Source organism: Seriola dumerili, unplaced genomic scaffold, assembly GCF_002260705.1.
Source record: "Seriola dumerili isolate Sdu_G_001 unplaced genomic scaffold, Sdu_1.0 BDQW01000017.1, whole genome shotgun sequence".
Lineage (NCBI taxonomy): Eukaryota > Metazoa > Chordata > Actinopteri > Carangiformes > Carangidae > Seriola > Seriola dumerili.
Window position 1 is genome coordinate 10,916,561 of NW_019174272.1, and position 22,429 is coordinate 10,938,989.

At 40.2% G+C, this 22,429-nt stretch overlaps 2 protein-coding genes across 4 annotated transcripts in view; one reads left to right on the forward strand and one right to left on the reverse strand.

The window, feature by feature from the left end:
• The window catches only part of LOC111228063 (serine/threonine-protein phosphatase 2B catalytic subunit gamma isoform-like), a 28,999-nt gene extending 27,101 nt beyond the window's left edge, over window positions 1-1,898 (forward strand). For 2 of the 3 annotated variants that reach the window (XM_022753849.1, XM_022753867.1), the window contains one exon: window positions 688-1,898. In XM_022753849.1, coding sequence (XP_022609570.1) covers window positions 688-845 — 158 coding nt within the window. In that variant the 3' untranslated portion in view covers window positions 846-1,898. The remainder of the gene's footprint in view (window positions 1-687) is intronic. The other variant, XM_022753859.1, reaches the window with a different exon arrangement.
• Window positions 1,899-3,783: 1,885 nt separating this feature from the next.
• Window positions 3,784-19,825, reverse strand: LOC111231852 (zinc metalloproteinase-disintegrin-like batroxstatin-3). The gene is made up of 22 exons (XM_022759110.1): window positions 19,676-19,825; window positions 16,648-16,736; window positions 16,437-16,513; window positions 15,925-16,003; window positions 15,689-15,765; window positions 14,628-14,811; window positions 14,410-14,472; window positions 14,084-14,155; window positions 13,719-13,888; window positions 11,455-11,536; window positions 10,442-10,575; window positions 9,573-9,750; window positions 8,831-8,920; window positions 7,554-7,749; window positions 7,352-7,457; window positions 7,007-7,163; window positions 6,780-6,860; window positions 6,131-6,224; window positions 5,912-6,017; window positions 5,756-5,825; window positions 5,574-5,669; window positions 3,784-5,110 (listed from the first exon to the last, which is right to left on the reverse strand). The coding sequence occupies exons 1-22, from the start codon at window positions 19,806-19,808 to the stop codon at window positions 5,078-5,080; spliced, it is 2,367 nt and encodes a 788-aa protein (XP_022614831.1). The 5' UTR covers window positions 19,809-19,825; the 3' UTR covers window positions 3,784-5,077.
• Window positions 19,826-22,429: the final 2,604 nt, after the last annotated feature.

Consider the following 22,429-nt stretch of genomic DNA (forward strand, 5'->3'; position numbering starts at 1 on the left):
CAGTATAAGGCTTATTTGTATCCATTGTGGATATATTTCTCTGATCAAATCATAATTTCTGTTATTACTTCACTTCACTATGTATTCCCTTGTAACTGCAGAAGTACCCCATGGGGTTTAACTTCTCCTGGTTGGGGATCACGTACTCAAAGTGCAGTTAACTCAAGTGAGCACAGGTGCTTAATTATTACAGATATCTGGTTGTGCAAGAGAACCCTGTAGAACCTTGTTTGTGTGGCTGTAACTCCACCTCTAAAACCTTCCCCTCAGAGTGTTCATTCTCTGTTTAACCTGATAATGTAAATGACTGAAGAGTGTGTTTGAACAGTCTTTACAAATTTGCTTTTCGTTTGCACACGTTTCTGTCTGGTTTCCTTGGCTGTTTCGGGACGTTACCGTAAGTCTTACAAAGTGTGAGGTGTTCTTGTTGTAGCTTGTCCCACTGGTGTGTGAACTCTAGAAGTCATTGTTTACCTGTGCATGTGTTGTATTCACTGATCATCCGTACTGTGCTAGGCTGATATTGTTGTTTTGTGCTTATCAAATGAAACTCCACAAAGAATCCAGTTTGATCTGGACTGTAGAAAAAGCTAAAGAATGTGTTTTACAGCAGACATGTGCAGTAACATGAGTAGGGACGTTCAAGTGTTTCCGGCTTCTGGTAATTTTGTCTCTTCTTCGCTTCAGCCATTCAAGGTTTCTCTCCTACGAGGAAGATTCGTAACTTCGAGGAGGCGCGCGGCCTGGACAGGATAAACGAGAGGATGCCGCCTCGCAAAGACGGCCAGCAGCCAGACGGCACCACGATCAACACTAACACCCCCAACAAGAACGGCACTGGATAGAAACGCCACCCTCCCATCTTCACACAGCCCACAAACCCCTGACTCATAGCCCCCACCCTCTCTCTTTCTCTCTCTCTCTCCGTCCCTCTCTCTCCATCTGTCGGCTCTACTGAAACTGCGTATCCATCTTCTGCTCGGCCGCAGTCGGGCGGGGCAAAGGAAGCGGACACATCAGTAGATAATAAAAACACAAGGAGGCCACAGCGCTGGGAAAACACGTCCAGCTGCTGAACAAAGACAAACATATGATACGATATGTTATCTGGACAAAAATCTGATCTTATTTATTAAAGATTAATTATATTAGATATATTGTGTAATAGTAACAATCAATCAATGAAGACATTTTGTTCAAATGTATCCTGTACACTGAAGTCCTAACTTATACATGTCAAAAGTATGAAAAGTTTTATAAATTTGAGCTCAGATAGATGAATCCCTTTTATCCAGGAGTTTTAGTCACTTTGAGTTTTTTTTTTTTTTTTTTTTTTTTATTGTGCGCACCACGTGTTTGTTAAGGGAAAATTTGAAGTATAATTACTGTGGCCTCAACAGCCTCATTTGGATCTTGCAAGAGTCTTGTCAAGATATTTTAGGCGCTTGAGGTTCTACATTACAGTACAGTGTTTGCTTATATGTGTGTGTCAGTTGACAGATAAATTATATATGTATTGAAAGGTGAAAAAAATAAGGAAGTAAATTATGTAAGAACAATTACTACAATTTAATATTTTATACTTAAATCAGAAATTTAATGAAGACTTGTAATCATATTTATAAATTTTCCACAAAACTTTGATGAATCCCCAAAGATGCTCAATAGATTTTTTCTTTTTTGTTCAGTGTTTTCACTTCCAAAGTAACATCAAGAAAAACTTCTTCCTGTATTATCATTTGTGAATGAAGCTGTTAAAGTGAAGGATTAATGCTTTGTGTGCAATGATAGTTGCTGTTGCTGGCTGCTCCTGTGCTGGTATGACTTGTATTCACTTGATGGCAGCTAGGATGTTCTCGCTCCGCTCAACCAAAAAAAAAAAAAGAAAAAAAAAGGGATATACAGTACAGCATGTCTTACTCCATAACCACAACATCAATACTCCACATCCTGGTTGGAAGCACTTCTTCTTATTATTATTATTATTATTATTCTTATTCTTCTCGAGCACTGAAGTGAATCTGATCTCTCTTGGAGGTTGTGAAGATTACAGCACGAGAAACCAACTGACACGAAAGGACACATTTTCATCTATTTGGACTAAAGAGGACATATTTGCTTACAGAGCAGAGGAACTGCTGGACGTAGTGTCCTCGGAATAAACTGATGTTCATTATCGCTTAAGAAATTTCACCGTATTTAACAGAATTATGGCAGTTTGATTTGATGTTTTATTGTCAGACACTTAAAAAAAAAAAAAAAAAAAAAAAAGGGTTGTGCTTTCGGGGCTTTCCTTTTGTTTCTAAAGCTGTATTAGTGTCTCCATCTACTGTTGATGACACAGTGAGCAGATGTTTTTTTTTGAATTGTAATTACCATGCGTATCACATAAGGGAAACATTTGACATTCGGTGAAGTGACAGCACTTTGACGATGCTGCACCCAGACACAATGGACTGAGTCATTCCCCTCGGCGGGGATGATACTATAAAAGGTACCGCCACCACACTAACAGCTGTCTGTCAAGGCCTAACAGTACTGTAATCATCTCAACCATGGCTGACTCATATATACAATGTATTTTTTTTACAGCCCGTGGTCAAACCAAGATGGGGACCAGTAACACTCGCTGAGGTTGCTGGTGTGTGTGATTGTTTTATTCAGGCATTCAAGCTCTCCTCTGGTCTGAACACCTCCACTCCTCCTCACAGGCACTCCCAACCCTTTAAGACCCACTTCTTCTTTTTCTTCTTCTAGGACATAAAACCAACTCAACTGGTGCTTCGACACACCTGACTGTAACTCTGTTGTCTTTTGTCAATTCAGAAAGGAGGGAAAATAAGCTTTAAGATTTGCTATTCTCTTTTGAATTTACTCCTTTTTTTTTTGTTTTTTTTGTTTTTTTTTAAATGTTAGGCGATTGTGCTCATGTGCCATGCCACCTTGGCCACACATGTCAAGATCCATATATGTGTGTGTGTATGTATGTGTGGATGGTGACCAGAGTCAGTCCAAGAGACTTTCAATCACACATTATTAAAGACTGTGTCAGCAATATTAACATGACATCCTTAAAGATTTCCAAATTATCACTGTTTGCCGTTACGTTCAGTAAATTGTGGGAAACCTTCCTAAATATTTCGGTTTACATTCATAACTGTGATGCTAAAAATTGTTTTAAAGGTAAGGCTTCATTGGCTGAGCCGTACAATATACTGACCTCCTGTCAGGTCCTATACACATTTTGCAAAATGTAAAAAAAAATTGTTCATCAATGATCTTAAAATAGCTGTAAAAAAGGGGTGAAAACAACTGTACCGTACTTGTCAGGCGAGGCCATGAAATCTTTTACGTAGCTGTAGCACTTGAAAGAAAATAATAAAATTCAAATACAGTGTGTCCCCCCCTTTTCCTTCTTTTTTGGACTCATCTTGGATGTTGTTTCTTGTTATTTCACTTAAATTTGCATCAGGAAATTCAGGATTTTAGTGGCTCCAAAGTTCTCTGAATTTTGTGACTTCTTTATAAAAGTGATAATACTGCAATGTTAATGTTGTGTTTACAGCTTGTTCTGCTGCCCCCAAGAGGCCAAAATATATATATTAAAAAAAAAAAAAAAAAAAAGATGCAGCTTTGAGATAAGTGGTTTTCACGTCTAGCATCAACAGTTTGTCTTTTTTTCCACACAATCCATTTGCAGCATTTGTATAAAATACACATTTATTCCTCAGTATTAATTTACATTGACTCATCATTTACAAACTTTTTCAATGACACATCCAAAACTGAGCACAGTGATATTTATTCAGTCATAGGCTTTCTAACATCAAGATTATTACCACCTGGATCCTTTCACACAACACAAGAACATGTTGTTTTCAGATATTTGTTTAACTGGAACATTTATAATAATATGATATCTGGCTGCTTGTTGTCCTGTCACTGTTCACAAGATTGTGGTTAGTAATGCTACAACATTTCAGCTGCTTTAGCCTTGCAGCACAGAAAAACACCATCATATTTTCACTGAGTACTAAATCTGAAACCTGGATATTTAGCTCATATAATGTTTTTCACGTTATGTACATGTTCACACAGTGAACTCCTTTTAGAGAAGCAGCAGCATAACAAAGGTTCATCGTAAAAAAATCTATTTATGTAAACCAAATTAGAGATGACAAAGAGAAACAACCCAACCTACAGTGAGTGAAACCCCCTCACAACACAACACACGAGTCATGATGACTAACTTAGCGAATATAAACTTAATTGGGCCTGTTTTTAATAAACATTCACAGGAGGGTCTGTGGGCGCTCAGCAGAGACACAGCTCTAAGTATTTTGAACTTTCCAACTTTCAAAATGCTCCATGAAAATGCAAATTACGAACACACGACTAAAAATCACCTACATTTTCCTACTCACCCCTTAATTTCCTCATTTTACATTTTCAATGAAAAACTTGCTTGAGATTGGACTAAAAATGCTGCAGGTAGCATGCTATAAAAGCTTTGGAGTGGCTGGGTAATCAGTGTTTCTGACTGTCATCTAAGTTAGCATTTCTATTACATAACCAGAAATGGACCAGAAATTTTAGACCATCACGTCAAAGTCTGTCAAAACAATTCATTCAAAACATTTTTTAAAACAAGCAACATAAAATATGAAACTTCTGCAGCTGCTGAATACAGTTTGACAAATAAATCCAGTCTTGTGCAATAATCTATACCATCCCTGTTACAAATAAAAGAACATGTATAAAATGATATGGCTCGAATTCAGGGTCAGAGCTGTTTCCTCCCTGCACTAACTCTCACCCTAAGCATAAAAAAGTGCCTTAAAAACAATAAGTACATCCAGCAATAACAAGTCCACAGTGGCATGCCATAGTAATGATTTAGCGTCCAGTTTGTCCCACCGACAGTCTGCAGGTACAGACACACCGAGTTCTTCACACAGCGCTGCAGTGAGGAAGCTGCAGAGGAAACAGGACAGGAAGCCTTTCATAGAAACTTGCCAGTTGCCTCTTGCTGGGGACAGTGGACAGAGGTGAGTCTCTCCAGGTTTACTTATAGGTATCAGACCATTGGTAGAGGTGTTGGCTTCAGAGCCTACAGGACAAGAAATGTATTACAAAATATAAATGAGAGTGTTGAAACCTAAAGGAAAAGTTATGTTTTACACCCAGTTCTTATATTTTCATGTCTTTTATCACAGGTTTGTATCTGAATAATTTAAGTTTAAGTCTTATCATCCAATCAGATGAGGGATGTTGGCAACAAGAGAAATACAAAATTTATGCTCCTGATTGTGCTCTTCTTCTGTGGTTTTGATAAATGTTTCTACACAAGGAGAGAGATGAGCATCGCTGTACATTGAATTTTCATCTCACTCCTCACCTTCCACAATCCAAGTTTTTGCAGAAACACACTAGAATCAACATTTCTAGGCGTCCTGGTTGTTGACACTTTGAACGGCATTATCTAATGTTGGAATAGTTTGATTGAATCACGTCACACTTGTGGTGTTGAACACAGTAGCAGAAGCCCACAAACTGTGTGTAATCACAGTTACCTGGCGTGCAGCTATGTAGTTCTGGCTCGGGGGTTTAGGTCTGTTCCCTGCTGGAGGTGGTGGAGGTGGAGGTCCTTTGGGCTTGGGCCTTCCAATCTGAAATTTCAGGGATTGTTAGGACTTGCAGTGATATTGTTATCTGTTATATCCCAACTCAACACAGTAACATTCCCACACATTACCTGTGGCGCCGGCCTGGGCGGACCAGGAGCCGGCCTGTTCACCGCCGCCGGCTTCCTCTGGGTGTGCGCTCTGCGGTAGAAAGAAAGATTTACTCTGCTGGAGTTTACAGTGACATCGCCACTCCAAGACCTGCAAACAGGGTGAACATTACTTACGTTGACAACATGGGACTTTGTCGTTTCTTCCACATCAACCATACCACACCGGCGATGATCCCGACAACCACTAGTATAACTGTCAGTGAGATGGCGACAGCTGTTCCTGCAGAGATGGAACAAACATCGGTTTTGTTTGGATGCGGTGCAACATCAGTGGTTCAAATTCAGTATTCATCATAAGATGGGGCAGAGAGAGTATATAACAATTCTAGGTACCAGTAGAAAGAGAATTGAAAGCTCCATCCTTTGAAGTGCAGTAAGGAGGCATCCACCCAGGTTCACACTGACACTCGCTTCTGTGGTTGCACACCTGAGGAACACAAAGGAGATGATTGCCATCATAGTGCGGCAGACATGCAAACCAATTGTGCATTTTATGACTTAAGCATGAACGTTTCAGCATATAATCTACATACGCCAAGGCTTTATTTCAAACACGGAGGCAATTTATATCTGACCTGTGGTAAACCTTGAAAGTTCATTGACCTCAGCATTCCATTTTCAAGTCTATCATATTTGGGTATAACAAGAGAGAGGAGCTCTTCATACAGCAGTTCTGTGCAATCTATGTATAAAAAGAATGTAAAATAAAACTTAAGTGATGTATACCGCCTTGAAAAAGTGAAAAGACAATTAAATTTGACAGGCAGAAATTGGGTCACCCTCTCTGAAATCTAAAATGCCTCCACGTCTGAAAATAAACTTCATTGTTTATAGAAACACTGGAGAAAGCTTCATTCTTCAGTCATAAAATGCACAATGCCTGTCATATGCAGACTTATCTGCTGCAGTATTATAAACATCCAAACTAAACTAAAGTAAACTGAACCGAACTGAACTCTGAGCGGTGTTGGTGTGTACTTACAGCATTGCCTTGGCATTTGGAAGAACAGTTTGTGTTTCTGTACGCTGTGTGAAGATCCACACACTGATTCTGGCTGCACACCTTGGAAAAAAAAAAAAAACAGGACAGTCAATGACATTTAATGAGCTCCACACACATCGGTTTGTAAGTTTTGAACAAGTGGATTTCGAGTTGATGCAATGATCACAGTGAAACACATTCACAGAATGAGTAACACAGCTTATTACCTTTTCCAACCCACATATAGTCCCAGTGTCCACCTGGCCGAAGTCTTTAGTGTATTCTCCAAAAAAAGCTGCCTTGCAGTCATTGACCTTCACCATGCGGCCGTAGTTTGGGTTTTCATTACCGTTGTGGCAGAAGAGCTTCCCACAAAGGATGTCTCTGCAGAGGAGAGAGAGAGAGTCAGAATGTGAAGAGCCAACATTCGGACTTATTCTGCAGAAACATAAACATTTATTCTAATGCAGACACTTTAATTTGGTGAGTGTGCACATTAAACTAACAAGAATATAAGTTAGGGCCTTTACAGAGTAACTATCAAACTCTGGCTGACTTTGGCTGAGACTCACTCTCGCTGGCAGGGGACGTATTTGTCGTTTGACGGACGTGAGCAGAAGGCGTAGTAGGTTCCTCTGGTGTTATAGTTATAACAGTACGACTGCGCCTCTATAGCACCTGATGACAAGGAGGGATTTTTAGAAGACAGAATAAACTATTTAAAATTAAAAAAAAATAAATAAAAAAAATTCATGGAAGAAAAAGGACACTCACTTGATCCATACAGCCTGACACACTGGTCTGACCTCTGCGGACACTGGCCGTTGTAGCAGTATCCCAGGCCTTTATCACATGGGAGGCCATTCACAGCGAACATATCCTCAGGACAGACGGAGCTCGTCCCGTCGCAGTACTCTGCCAGATCGCAGTCGTCCTGCTTACTGCGGCACTCCCTGGAGCGAGAGGAGATCTGTGTGGAGGTGGGAGTCACAGTCAATCACATGACATCATGTCATAGATTACTTTACTTATGTATGTGATGCTTTACAGGTGTGCTCAAACTGCCTCAGTGCATTAATCGTGCCACATTAACGACCATGCCTTGCTTTAGCTGTTGTGGTGGTGGTGGACAAACGCACCTGCAGTCTTGTTTTACATGGTTAACTAATCTTTTAAGTTTCTGCGATATTAAATAGCGTCACGTGTCTGTCGGGTAAATCTTTTTGGAATTACACTTACACTAGTTTTTGTTTTAGATTTAGAAGTTGCTTCCCTTTAACTAACACTTTGGCCACTTTGGGTGGGAACAATACTGACATCATCTTTTAAGTTGCTATGGTGACAGCAGATACAGAGCAGCAGTAGTTCTGGTAAAGGACTAATAAAATTTTACAAAAAAAATTTAGTATAAACGTTCCCAAATGCCAGAAATAAAGAACAATATACAAAGAATACTCCTTTTGCCTCATTGGAAAATTCACACTTTTATTAGAAAGCAGGTGTATGTGTGTGTAATAGTGTGAAAGTATCAAAACACTCACACAGAGAAATGCACACAGCCTGTATTCAGAAACTGAGCCTTAAAACCAGCTGTCAGAACTTTCGTAATTTTGCAACATCACAGCGAAACCAGCGCCTCCAGCCCAGCCCACCTGGACCCACCATCCAACCCTGGATGCCTTTTGATTTGTAAGTTGCATATCGGACCATGATTGGTTTCCATACCAGTTGTGCTGTTGCAAAAATCATGCTTCAGTATGTTCGTGTCTCGAACTCAGATTTAAGGTTTCGCACAGGTGAATGTGAAAACTGTCTTCCAATGTCAAACTCTGCAAAAACCTCATTCTGCACAGTGAAGCTCAAACACCCAAGTCAAATACAAATAAGCGCAACTAATTTTTGAGCGGGGAGATCTTTAAAAAATGGAGCAAGGTCAAATATTTGTAATATCTCAAATGCCCACCAGGGGGCTGTGGCAGCTCAAACACCACGATGTAAAAGCAAAGGGAATAAAAGCCATTTCTTTCATTTATTAATTCACATTTACTCACCTTACAGTCCTCACAGCACTCGCCGTAACCACACTCTGATCCCTCTGTCAGAGCGCAGGTGGTGGCGTTGCAACATGGGTTGGTGCACTCCTGTAACAACAACACAGAAGCCATTAGGCTGTTATTGATTTAATTACTCCTGTCATGATGTGTAACTTCCCTGTGTTATGGTCCCATCAGTAATGTTCCATGGATTTACATAGTTCTACGTGTTTGTGTTTCCCTGTCATTAATAACCTGCTGAAAAAGAAGAGTTTATTTTTCGGCTGAAAACCAGCAGAGGATAAAAACAGGTCCGAACAGATTCACAGCGCATCGCTTTGGAATGTACTTCTCAATGAAAATTACAACTTTGCTATTATGCTGAACTGATGTTAAGGTGGAAATTAGGGTTTGTAAACTGTAGATACACCTGTGACTAATGTAGCCTACTAACCAAAAGATTTTGTATCAGTACACGTGTTACTTCACATTAATGTATCTGCCTTCAGTCACTTTTAGAAGAAGACTGGCTCTGATTTTCTTTTCTTAAATGTGTTGGTGCATGTCAGGCAGCGTCATTCCCCTGAAACAGTCACGATCAGACAAATATAATAAGGTTATGAGCGGGGAGATCTTTAAAAGATGGAGCAAGGTCTGTCTGATGCTCAGAAAACAATGGCCTTGATGCAGATACTTCACTGTCAGTGCAATAAGATAAAATCATATGATGCTTGAATGAGTGCTTGTGTGTTTTCTTCACCTCCACAGTGCCACAGTCACACTGCTCTCCTTTCTCCACGAAGCCGTTCCCGCAGACTGCAGGAGTCTCCAAGCTCCTGTAGTCCGGTTTGTCCAGCAGACAGCTGGGGCTGCGGCTCGTCAGGTATCTTTCATAGTTGCTGCTGCTGCAGCTACTGAAGGTCCGAGGGATGTTCCAGCTGAGGAAAAACAACACAAGAGTCCTTGTTAATGCCACAGTCACCGTCTTTGATCCACAATTGGACGTTTTCTGAACGCAGTGACGCCTTGTCAGCCTCCACTTCCCAGAAAATGGTTTTGATTGGATCTTTTTCTATAGGCCTTTTTCACAGCAGACATTTTGACTTGTATTAGTGGGGAAAGCACAGATCTAAGTACTTAGATTAACAGCATTAATGGCTCCACCATCAAAATGTCCCTCTAAGTCTCGACAGTGTGAAACTCAGCCAGAATGTGCAACAGAAGGACCCTAAATTCTTTTATTATCCTTTTATTATTTACACCTGGACTTTTCCGACTGAGGGACATCAAAATGTCTAAAAAAGTACTCCTTTGATTTAGTGTTGCACCTACAGAGGGCAATAAAAAAAAAAGAATCAAAACTGATGCAGCAGAACCAGAAATGTCACTTTCTTATTCCACAAATTTTCCTTCCTGGTTAAAACATGGTCACTACTTTACCCACAATGCCACTAGACCACTGACAGTTCTGATGGAGATTCGAGTATGTTATAGCAGCTAATGTAGCCTCAGGCAGAGATGAAGAGCGTGCTACTAAATACTTTGTCATTACAGGCTTGTTAAACAAGAAAGTCTTTCAATCAACATCAGAATCAGAATCTGATAAAGATTCTCAAATGATTTTCTTACCTGAGGGCTGCAGCCATGATGCAGCTATCCCCAGAACAAGCACAGGCACTGGAGTCGTCGTGGTCCATGCCCAGGTTGTGGCCCATCTCATGAGCCAGTGTAGCTCCCACAGCAATGGCCCGGTCATTGTGATCCTGAGAGGTAACAGACCAGCAGTTATGCGAGTGGAACTCAGATTAATCACTTTTATCAGCATTTTACAACCTTTTAAACGAAACACACACCAAGGTTAGCCAGCTGACACATCATAAAACATATCTGTTTCCTCAGTCTGTTTTGTTTAGCAATTTTCTGGCTGCAGTAATGTTGAGGCTTTTTTGGCTGTACTGACAGAGTTCCTTTATTCCCATGGCAGTCTAGATGTGTGCTGCACTACAGTGGAGGAGTTTCTTATCCCCATGTGAAAAAGGTGACACTTTTGCTTTAAAATAATGCATCACAAAGGGTCTGACATTTTACTTACGCTTGATAATAATGGGGAACTCAAAATTATGACATTTTAAAGAGTGGATTATTAATATTTGATTTTTTTCTTACAGTAAAATAAATTTGCAGAGGCAGAGAAAGTTACATGTACTGACAACAGAGACACAGATCTGCTTCAGCTATCGGCCGTCTCTGTCCATTACTCATAGAATATCAAGACTACATCCGTGCTAGCAGCTCTGACTGACACGATTATTACAATGACATCAAGTAGTGTAGTGTGTTTGCATGTTAACTTTTGTTATTTAGCCCCAAAGTACAACTGAGGCTGATGGGAATGTCTGTTTTTGCAGATATTTGGTCATTAATCAGAGTATTAGACGAATTAAACTTCATTTTGACCTGATGATGGTGCTAGTATATAAAGTTAAGTTGCACTTCATCCTCAGGGGAGCATGAATGTCTGGACCAAATACCATGCAAATAATCTCAATGGTCAGACATTTCACTCAAAATCAGAAATTTGAACCCCGTGGTGAAGCAGGATACATGAGAACGAATCTTAGTGTCGACCTGAAGCACCTCACCTGTACGACCCCAACAGAGTTATCAGTGCAAAGAGTCCCAATGAAAGCCAGCCCCACAGTTGATCCTTCAAAGTCAATACCACTGAAAGACAAGGAAAGACAAGATGAGGAACAGTTTGAATATTACACATCATGTCTGTGCTGTGCATCCATCCATCCATCCATCTACTTCTCTAATTCTACTCAAAACTTAGTGTTGACTGTGAAAAAAACAAAAGACCTGGCACTATCCACAGGAAATGTGGCCGGATGGCTGGCATCAGCAAGTCTGAGGCTTTTATTTGGTTACTCGTTTTGTTCTTATTTGTCTTGATTTTATGGGAATTCAACTTTACCAGTTTCACAAAGGCATGATGTGGTTCCGCAATGACTGACCAAATAACTAAACTGGCACTGTAGAGTTTAAGTCGCATAGTTAACCAGCAGTGCCAATTATAAAAACAATGTTTTGTGTGGGGAGGAGACTTTCCTGTGACTTTGTACAGTTTAGGGAGGCAGATCTGATGAGCCCAAAGTAACTGTGAATTGCATGTTTTTCAGTTTATTGAGACATATCTACTTCCCTGAAATACGAATTTGAAACATTGATGCACCTTTTGTAACACTGAACCTAATGTGGAAGCCAGTAATGTTTCAATATGCCCATGCATTCAAGTTACACAAGCAGGAAACTAAAACGTCTGGTACGTTAAGAACCGATGCTTCAGAGTGGTTCAACTGACAAAACAAGACATCATTGTTTGTTTTAAGAAGGAAACCAGAGCTCGAGACGCCCTTTTATTTAACAAAGTCTAGTGCTGAGACAGAGATCACTGCGTTTTAATCCCTCAGCTGTCAGCTTCATGTTTGAATACTGACTCGGTGCCAGTAGGAGTCAGTATGTAAGCAACAAAATCTTTCTCCCTCTCTCCTTATTGCAAACTGATATATGTCACTTTGTGAAACTTAGTTAACTGAGACCTTTAGACATAAGATATCGTTAAATGACCAAGGCATTACTTCAGTGGTTTTGGATTCTGGGCATTAGGCTTGGTTTCTTAAATTCTCTCTGATGGCGACAACCACAGATGGATGTTTTCAGCTCTGTCCATCCGTCTGTCCATCAGTCCCATTCTCATGAATGTAATATCTCATACAGGCCTTCAGAAAATCCCTTCAAATTTGGTAAAAGTGTTCATTTGGACTCAGTGATGGACTGATTATAATTAGATGGTCAAAGGTCAAAGGTCAAGGTCACTGTGACCTCAGAAGACTTATTTTTGGCCATAACTCAAGAATTCATACAGTAATTATGAAACAATTTAACACAAATTACTGATGAAGTGATGACAATTGATATCCAAATGGTCAAATGTCAACTTCGCTGTGACATCATAATGTTCTGCAAAAACACCTCTGGCCATTACTCAAAGCTGTAACTCAGGAAGGAGAGATTGTGAGATTGTGACCATACTTCCTGCAATGTGGCTGGCTAGCGGAGGTGTACAACTGCAGGGTGTTAATTCTACTTAGTGTTTTTTCTTTAATGCAAAACGAATACACTGGCTGGCTGCACTCATCTTACATGTCAAATTACCCATAACCTAGTGTTCAACACAATTAACAGAACTACATGTGGTGCTGAGAGGATTATGTTTCCATAAAGGTGTAATTCCCACTGCAGTCCGACCCGTGGCCCTTTCATCCTCTCTCTCTCTCTCTCTCTCTCTCTCTCTCTCTCTCTCTGTCTCTCCCTCTCTCTCTCTCTCTCTCCCTCTCTCTCTCTCAGTCTCTTTCACTCTCTCTATCGGGATTAAAGCAAAAAATAACTTAAAAAGAAAAAACCTGAGTGATGAACCAGGGTGGAATGCACTTGTTATTCAATGCTTTTAACTTGAAAAGTCACAGTTGGACATTGAAGAACAAGTGCATCCCAGCCAGTGCAGTGCGTTTGTCAAGCTGCAGTGCGTTGAGCTCTCAGGGCCAGGAAGGAAGTTGATCTTATTTTGTTTGTTTTATGATTTGGTGCCACCTACAGCTATTCCCATTGTTCCTCACCTCACTGAACTCTGTCCTGTATAAATAGTTGGGCAGAGAGCTTGTATGTTTGTACCTTTAAGTTGCTGGTCCACTAAATAATACACAGCTTTGTTTGGCAGACCGCATCTGCAGTTGTTGCCTCCCTTATTCCTAGATGCCTGCAGGGTTGTAACACTCAACATAAGAGGCAGTTCCTCACATTTAACACCAGGCTACTTGTTTCTACTTCTAGAGGCTATTCACACCTGATGAGATGTGCATTGTCATGCTTCTTCTTCTTGACCAACTCAGAGTTCCTCCACTTCATGAAAGCGTCCAGGTTGGCCCCGGCCGGGGGGGTCACAGAGATCAAGTCATTGTTGTTCCAGATCTCTAGCCCCACCAGAGCAACGAAGGTCCTCAGGGGTTTATAGGCCTAAAACACCAAGAGGGGATCACCAGAAAGACGCCATGACACAGTGAAAGACTAAACTTTTAGGGTTATTGCTGCAAATAAATTGCAAGAACTGGAAATAAGGCTGGGCATCATCAAAACACTCAAAACCAGCTGACAGAGGTTATGTGTCATTTGTGCCTTCGTTATCCTGAAACTGTGAAAGCAGCGACTCACCATGTTGACAAAGTTGACCATTTCAAATATCCTCTTTCTCAGCTCTGTCCGATCTCGCTTCATCTTCACATACTGAAACACCATATTAGTTAGAGCAGAGACACATCCTGTTTCTCAGAGGTTGATTCATAAAGTGCTCACATGAAATATGATCAAACACTGACACTGACCGCAGCTGACACTTACCAGCATTATAGGAGACAAGGCCGATCATTTACAAAAAGCACATCAGCCAGATATTTATGATAATTACTGTTATTTCAACTCTCCATTATTTTAATGTATATTAATTTAAATCACCATATGTAGCCAAAACTACATCTTACCTCACGGTTATCAGCAACAAGGAAGAGCTCAATGTATTTCTGTTGGTAGACGATAGACTTTCCCTGGAGGGCAAAAGAGGGAAGGTAGATTTTACTGAATGTCCTCTTAAGACTGAATTTCCAGTTTGATCATGTATAGGTTGAATGATGTGTTAGAGCTGCATCACGTCAGATCGGACAGTCTGACAACCTAAAACAGTACAGGATGTTCATGTTACCGCTGATCTGGAGCGGCTGCGGCCGGTTGGGGGTTCAAGGTCATCACTCCAGCTGGTGTTGGTGACGCCACAAACCGCAGGTGTGAAGTTCGTCTCATTGAAAGTCGTCACTGCGTGATCCCCCTCGTCATCGCCAGACAGGGGCTCAATCAGGTACCTCTGGGCAGATGTTCTGAAGTAACCCCTAAATCAAGATCCAGATCAGGCCAGTTCTTTTAGTTCTATATACACTGCTGGTTTAGTCACACCTCATTGAGACTTTTTTCTGTCTTTCCTCCGTAAGCTATCTGACAAACACACAGTACGCTGGAAATATGAAAGATGAAATCTAAATATACATGTCTACTTTTCATTTTTATAGTTATTCATGTTCTTCGATGGTCAGTGATGTTAGCTATAGTGAATCAAGCCACAGTTTGTGCTTTCAAGTAGATTTTTAAGTTGTGACTGTATTTCCTTGCCGAGTAGCTGACAGACTGCCATCATTGTTAGCTATAAGTCACAGAGGCACTTGAAACTGAGAAACTCAGTTTTATCATTCAGAATATTTTTATCCTGATGGTTGGATTTTTTTATGTATTTATTTTTTTAGTTATTTTTTGGAGAACTTGATGTGTCTGTGATTTGGTTCTATGCTAATATATGAGAGGAACTAACTAACTAACTTTACATATGTCAGTATGATTTGGTGGCATTTTAAAGCAGCTAGAATCAATATGTTGTGTATTGACAATGGAAAGAGAATTATCACTCAATAATGTAATTCTCTCAGCTCTGCAGTTTTTAGGCTTTTAGCGCCTTTCAGCTCATTGTTTTGGTTTTGTGTCGTACAGCTTTACAGGTTTTGATTGTCAGCCCACTGTCATTTCCAGGCAGAAGGCAGCTGTTTTTAACAGAAGAAACTTTGATAAACCCACTGTATGTAAGTTTATCTCCATTCATTTTGTTTGTGATGTGAATAAGTCTTATTATGGAAAACATAGAATATTGGACCAGCGTGTATTAAAGTTTTTGATGACTCTAAAAAGTAAAGTTAATTAGAGGTGGTTTGAGGGGCTCACCTAAGTCCATCACAAGTGCTGATGCTGGCAGACGACCTGCTGTCGTTGACAATCCTCCCGTGATAGTAGCAGTGATCCTGGTAAAGACATGAGGATGATGAACTTGGTCTTAGAAGCATTTTAAAACCACTAAAACACATGGTTTAGAAACCACAGTTGTCTGTTATTTCACATCAAGTCTAACTACTGTACATCTGAAGGCGGAAGTGAAATTGCAGATGAATGCAAACATTTACAATGTCATTTGGGGTTCTGGTGACTTCAGTCCCATCTTCTTGGTAGTATGTTTCTGTGTAGTCTTTGGTGAGTAATTCACTGATGAAGAAAAGAGATAAAAGGTCATGCCACAGTAGTATTTGTATTCTAACACATTTATAATGACCTCACTTTTTGAGACCTGGGAAAACTCAGCAAATGTTCTTACTGAAAATAATCAAATCCAACATTGATTAGCAGACATGTAAAAATCTGCTTTTATCAAAAGAAACTTAACATGACTTTTAATGTGTTCAGTGACATGGAAAACCACAAAAGAAGAAGAAGTAAAACCAGGAAGTGAAGAATTGTTTTAAAGACTGTCTCGACTTGGATTTCTTAAGAGCTGCTTTGTCTCAGGCATCAACATTACATGCAACAACATATGACAATATCAACTGTTTATGCTCAACAAGTTATAGAAACTTTGTATAAGTATTCGTTTGTCTTTTTGTCCCTGATAGTTTCCTGCCTTTAGGGAAATAAAACTTACTCATTTTTTTCTAGTTGCATTTCAAGGTGCTTTCCTCCCACCTTCATTGCGTACTTAATAGTCTCTGGTCTGAGGGACTGTGGAAAATAGACATTTGAAATTGTGCTGTCAGTAAGTTTCCCCACACAAACATCACAACCATACCTTGTTTGCATAATATTTGCAATCTCTGTGATACTGACACTAAAATGTGAAAAACAGAAAAATATACCTCTGCATCTCGTTTTCTGACTGAGTGAAGTCTGACGGGTCGAACCACCTCGTAGTCCTTCACCTCCTCGAACCCATTTCCATGGCTCTCTGTGGAGATTCAACACATGTTAACTTACTTTGTGATAGGAAAGAATATGATAATTTGACTAGGTATACAACAAGGAGATAGAGCTGATTACGTCTGTTTCCAACTGCTAACAGAGAGCAAGAGCTTCCACTCTTTGTGCTAGCAAGACTAAACATGTCCTGCACTTTTCCAGGTCCTCCAAATTAAAGAAAACAATACATAGTTTGGCATCTCTAGTCATAGTTAGGGAGAAAAAAGGGCTTGGTTAAACATTTGCAGACATAGTTAATAGAAGAACCGTGTGATTAGAAGTTTAAGGAAGATTATCATGATTAAAAGTAACAAACACTGACGATGTAGAAGGCAAGTAACAAACAGCGGCCTCATACACATGCACACGTTATGTCGTGATTGTTGGTACCTCTTCATAACTTATTTATAATTCATACAAAAACAAAGTGTACAAACGACACAGTCAGACATGACATTGGAAACAAACAACAAAAATGTCAAACTGTTCCTTTAAAACTTAACGAAAGATGTGGACTTCATTTAGAAAGTAACCGAGAGTTTCTTTCTGTCAGGTCTGACACCTCCTGTGACCTCATGCACATATTGAATGACCCCATATGACCCCGATCCTAAGGTTGAGAAACTCTTTTAGCCCCTTGGCTTCTTCACAACTTCATTCCAGAGTCAGAAAAACAAACAAACAGCGCCTGCTACGTCCCTAATGATTAAAGCTGATTTTTAAAAAAACACAACTTTAGCTTCAGGTGAGTAAAATCTTTACAGCAGCTTTACAGACTGATCCTCCAGGAGAAAGTTTGCTGTAGGATAATTCATTGACTTCATTGACCTCACAGCAGATTAGATCAGATCAGGGCTGATGAGTGCAAAATAGTTGCTGAGCTGCCTTCCTGCCCTCTGGTGTTTCTGACTGGGCTCAAATGTTTGGGTTATTCAACTTGAGATTTTCTATTGTCCCTGTGTAACAACCCGTGATACATTAATATGAAGTGTATATAGTATCAACACAGAACCTGAAGCTCTGTCATGGACACTAGTTATCAGTGAAGGGATCCTTTTATAACTTTATCAGGAGGAATAAAAAGGCTTTTGTGAGCAGGAAAAAGTAAATGTCAGGTTTTGGTTTGTATGATGACCAGGGAAGGTCATTTCAAAGTCCTCTGTTAGCTTTACACTTTGTGGTTGATTTTCTTGCTAAACTCTCTCTGACTGTTGCTCTTAAACTATCCAGCCACCACAGGCCAGATGAGAGAGCTGTGTGTGAAAGTACTTATATTCATCTGAGTCGCACTGGGAGCAGTTTTCCTCTCTGGCAGAGATACAGGCTGCCCGGCCTCGCTGGGTCTTTTAGCAGCCTGAGGGAAATACCTGCAGACACTATTCAGGGCTGGATTTTACTCAATCTATCTTTTAGATTTACTGTGTATATATATATAAAATATAAATCAACATATGTTGACATTGGCTTTGCGATGGATATACAACATATGTCTACAATAAAAGCACATACATCTACATACATATTTTTATGTGCTAGACGTATATGTCAATATATGAAATTGTTCCAATTTTTTATAGGTTTGATAGATAATTTTTAGATTACATATATGATTCCATTTCACATTTCCATATATTTCATATATATATTTCATATATGGAAATGTAATATATGTGCATATATTACATTTGGATATGGGCTGTAAATTTTTTCTGTTCTATTACCATTAATGTGGAAAATGCAATAAACAAGTTTACTATAATGTAACAGTAACTAAACAGTAAAATGATTAGATTAGATAAAAAAGATTATTAGATAAATAGATTTTTTTTTTCTTAACTGAAAAGGTGGAAAAAGAGAAAGTAGATTAATTTCAGAGTATGTCTGTATAATTTTTCTTGTGTACCCCTGGTACTGTGACTGGGTTGTCTTTATAGTGATTAAAATAGTTTGCTATATTGAGAGTGTGATCTCACAGGTAGTGTTTAGACGAAACCAGTGAATGAAGCTTTCATTTGTGACTTTTCATTCCTCACACTTCTATCTGTTTATAGTGCAGTCAGTAACAGTGCAACAGTTCCTTAAACAAATATAAACCCTACTTCTTTTTTTTGTCCTCTTACTTATCACTTCCTGATTTTTACATATTTTCATATAGTGTCCATCACAGTTGTACATCACAGTCAGTGTCTCAATATCAGTTCCTGCAGTTTCATCTGGGGCTGTTTTTTTCCTAATTAGTTCAGTGACACCTCGCAGTTTGTCGTTACCGGATGTTGTCTCACCAAAGTAAAGAACTTCTTGACCAAAGACTGAATTCCCCAAGCCAATGAAATGTGCCTGAAATGAAATGACTAAGTCCCTCTGAGTCATGGTTACCTGAAGGCCAGGTACACAGTAGCACCTGAGTGGGTGGTGGCTTTGTTGTGAAACAAAGTACAACAAGTGTGTCACAACATCAGAAACGCATTTAAAGTAATTTCACACACTTTGCGTAGCTTATCAAGCATTATAACACGGTAACATGTGTGGTAACAACCATTAGGTGTTGTTGCTCAGCACAAACCACAGTCCCTGTGGTTGTGCCTTTCCTATCTAATCATATCTTGCACAAGCAAATACATCAGGCTCCGAGCACATTTTCTCCAAAAGGTCCATTATCCCTGATAACGTCAGTCAACCATATTTTTTAACCCATAATTGAACATCCTAAAAGTGATGGAAGTTAAATGTGTATCATGTTTTTCATATCATTTCTGAAACATTACATCACATTGTATCTAGTCTGGTGGTTTAGAACATGTGAACAGAAACCAAAGAAGCCAAAAACACAAGTTAAAGTGCTTTGAATAAGTAGGATAGGATAAACCTGGGCTTTAGTTATTAATTAGCCACCGTGCTGAGTGGAGGTAACAGTATCCAGTGACTTACCCGAGGGCTTGAGCGAGGCATTTAGGATGAGGATCCACAATAGAAGAGTTGGCGTCATTGTCCAAGTGCAGACAGTCACTGTAACAGAGCAGATCGGTGCTCTGATCAAGGCTTTATGCCACTCTACCTGCATGCTGCGTTGCTGTTCATGCGTGGCCACACCTTCGGCCGGCCCTCCAGAACCTGTCACAGCTCACTTCCTGATTGACAATAAATTTACACCACACTCACAACCGGCCTGAGCATGCCCCTGCTCTTTTTAGGAATGCAGGAAGAATACTGTTGTGGCCAAAGCTTGCCTTGCATTGTCACACATTAAGATTCATGACACACGATACTGTCTCACAGTTATTTACACACAGACATGATGCAAAGGTTGTGACAGTTCTCCTACCTTTTTTGATGGATGAAATTTTAGCCGCTCTTCTTCTTTTTTTTTTTTCCATTAACATCAGCAGTTTGACTCATTGTTGTGACTGACTCACTCGCACCTCTGAAACCATATGGTAAATTCCACATGCATCACTTGTCACACGGTCGTCACCACATCATATTTCAGAATGTTTGGCAGATTTAGAAACTGATTACTGAGCTCTATCCGCAGCTCCTCGGACGCTCCTTCCCTGCCTCGTCCGTCCCTCTCCCACTGAGCAAATGCTTGGGGTCACAGCAAAGACAATAAAGCCAATGTGCACAAGAGAGGGACAATTCAGGACACGGGGGTCAGCCTGTGTGGTTCAGTAGGTGGAGCATAGTGAAGCTCAAGTACCACAGTGTGGCAGTATGATGTAAGTGAAGTCAGTTTTCTTATTCTCAGTAATAATAATAATAATGATAATAAAGATTTTTATTTCTAGAACTTGTTACAAAGGGCTTTACACAGGTCATACAAGGCAACAGAGTGAAAACAAACACTCAGTGGAGGAGTAAAGTGTTTTCCTGTGTAAAAGCCACCAACACATAGGAAGTACAAAGGCTACTTGACATCAGTCAGAAATGATCAGACTATACTACTAGATTATTAGCACTGAACGCGACACACGCAGAATATCAACAGAAATCCAAAGGACAGAGACGTAATCGCTGAACACTAAAAGGATTGGCAGATGATGTACACAGATTCCCTCTGCCCGGCGAGCGTCCAGCAGCACTTAAATGTACATTTAACCATGTGATCATCAGACATGGAGTAAATATGGATTCATTTATGTGTCCATTCAGTTAAATCCTGGTCAGAAACGAATTGTTTGTGCAGCTGTAGGATGCTCATTCATTTCATCATCTTCCATTCACACAGGACATGACCTAACTGAACAATTGGCTCACTGTGAGCGCGGTGACCACTCTGCCCTCAAAGCAAAAAGTCAGAATCTCTGGTTTTTCTGGCTCCGCACTGTGAGTGAAAACAACTCGTCTCTAGAGAATCAGCCCTGATACTGGTTCTTCTGTCACACATGTACTGTGACGGCCTCCAGACCTCCGGACCTGATGTCCTGTTAGTTGGGATGTGAGGAGTGGCTCATTGGAAGTGATGGTTTAAACCTCTTAAACGTCCTTCTCTTCCCTGACGTTACTTGGACTTTTGGTTTAATTTATTTTTGGTTTTCTTACACTCCTGCATGTTCACATGTTCACACACTGCACACATTACTGATCAACTGACTGCACACTTCGTTTAGTTTTCTTCAATAAATGTATTTTTCCTTTGAAGAGTCACTGGTGGTCTCCACATTTTGTCCTTCCTTCGAGCCAGGTCGTGAAGATGTGTAACGCTTGTCGAGTCACAAGCAAACCTAATCGAAATATAAAACCTGCTCCTTTGTGTCCAATACCTGCGTCCACTCGGCCATTTGAACATCTTGATTATTAATATCAGTGTGGGTCCTGTTCCCCGTTCCAAGTCAGGTTGTTCTTATTTGTTAACTGTAATGTGTCAACTAGATATCCAGCCGCTAACCCACTGCGTACACTCTCTGCAAAATCTGTAGTCAAGGCCCTCAGCCGGTTCGTTTCTGCGTTTGGGATTCCCAAAATAATACAGAGTGTGACCAAGAGTCAAACTTTGCATCAAGCAACTTCACGTAAAACAAGTAGGTGTTAGTCACTGTGATCAAAGGTGATCAGGCAGAACATCTGCAGCCTTCTGTGCAAAGATCCATGATAAAGTTTGCATGGATGTGCTTTGTTGAACACAACGTGCAGCTGAGGCTGAGGGGCGTGTCAGTAATGCAGCTGTTTAGTTAGAAACCAATGGGACAGAGTTACATTTTGAGCTGATGATGGCACCAGATGAAAACAAAGTTATTACAACTCTGTACCCCTGTGCACATGGACGTCTGCATCAAATCTGACAGCGATTCATCGAAACTCAAAACTACAACTAATGTCGACCTCATAGTGGCTCAAGAGGAAAAGTCAGAGCATCACTAAAGCATGACTGTCTGCAAAAAAATTCACAGTAATCCAACCGATAGCTGTCCAGATATTTCAGTCTGCACCAACCAACCAACCGACTGACAGGAAACCAACATTTCCATCCACAGAACCATGCTGACTCACTGAGGACTGCTGAATCATCATATTAGCATCGGCTGGACGTAATAATGCATTTTCTCACAGTACGACAACTGTAGATGTCCACTCTCTTACGCTGGAGTTGTGTTCGGGTGTTGGTTAGGGTGTAGTGTTATTCGTAGCCAGTGTGGAAGAGGAGGAATGATCAGAGCAGTCAATAACGCTACTTGTGCACAATTG

What these genes read in the sequence shown, in the direction of transcription:
- LOC111231852 (XM_022759110.1), bottom strand. Translation starts at nt 19,808, where the DNA reads ATGCAGGTAGAGTGGCATAAAGCCTTGATCAGAGCACCGATCTGCTCT. An exon ending in ACTCTGTTGGGGTCGTACAG is followed by an intron (nt 10,576 to 11,454) that starts GTGAGGTGCTTC and finishes GTTACCTCTCAG; the next exon opens with GATCACAATGACCGGGCCAT. An exon ending in CGCCCAGGCCGGCGCCACAG is followed by an intron (nt 5,670 to 5,755) that starts GTAATGTGTGGG and finishes CTGAAATTTCAG; the next exon opens with ATTGGAAGGCCCAAGCCCAA.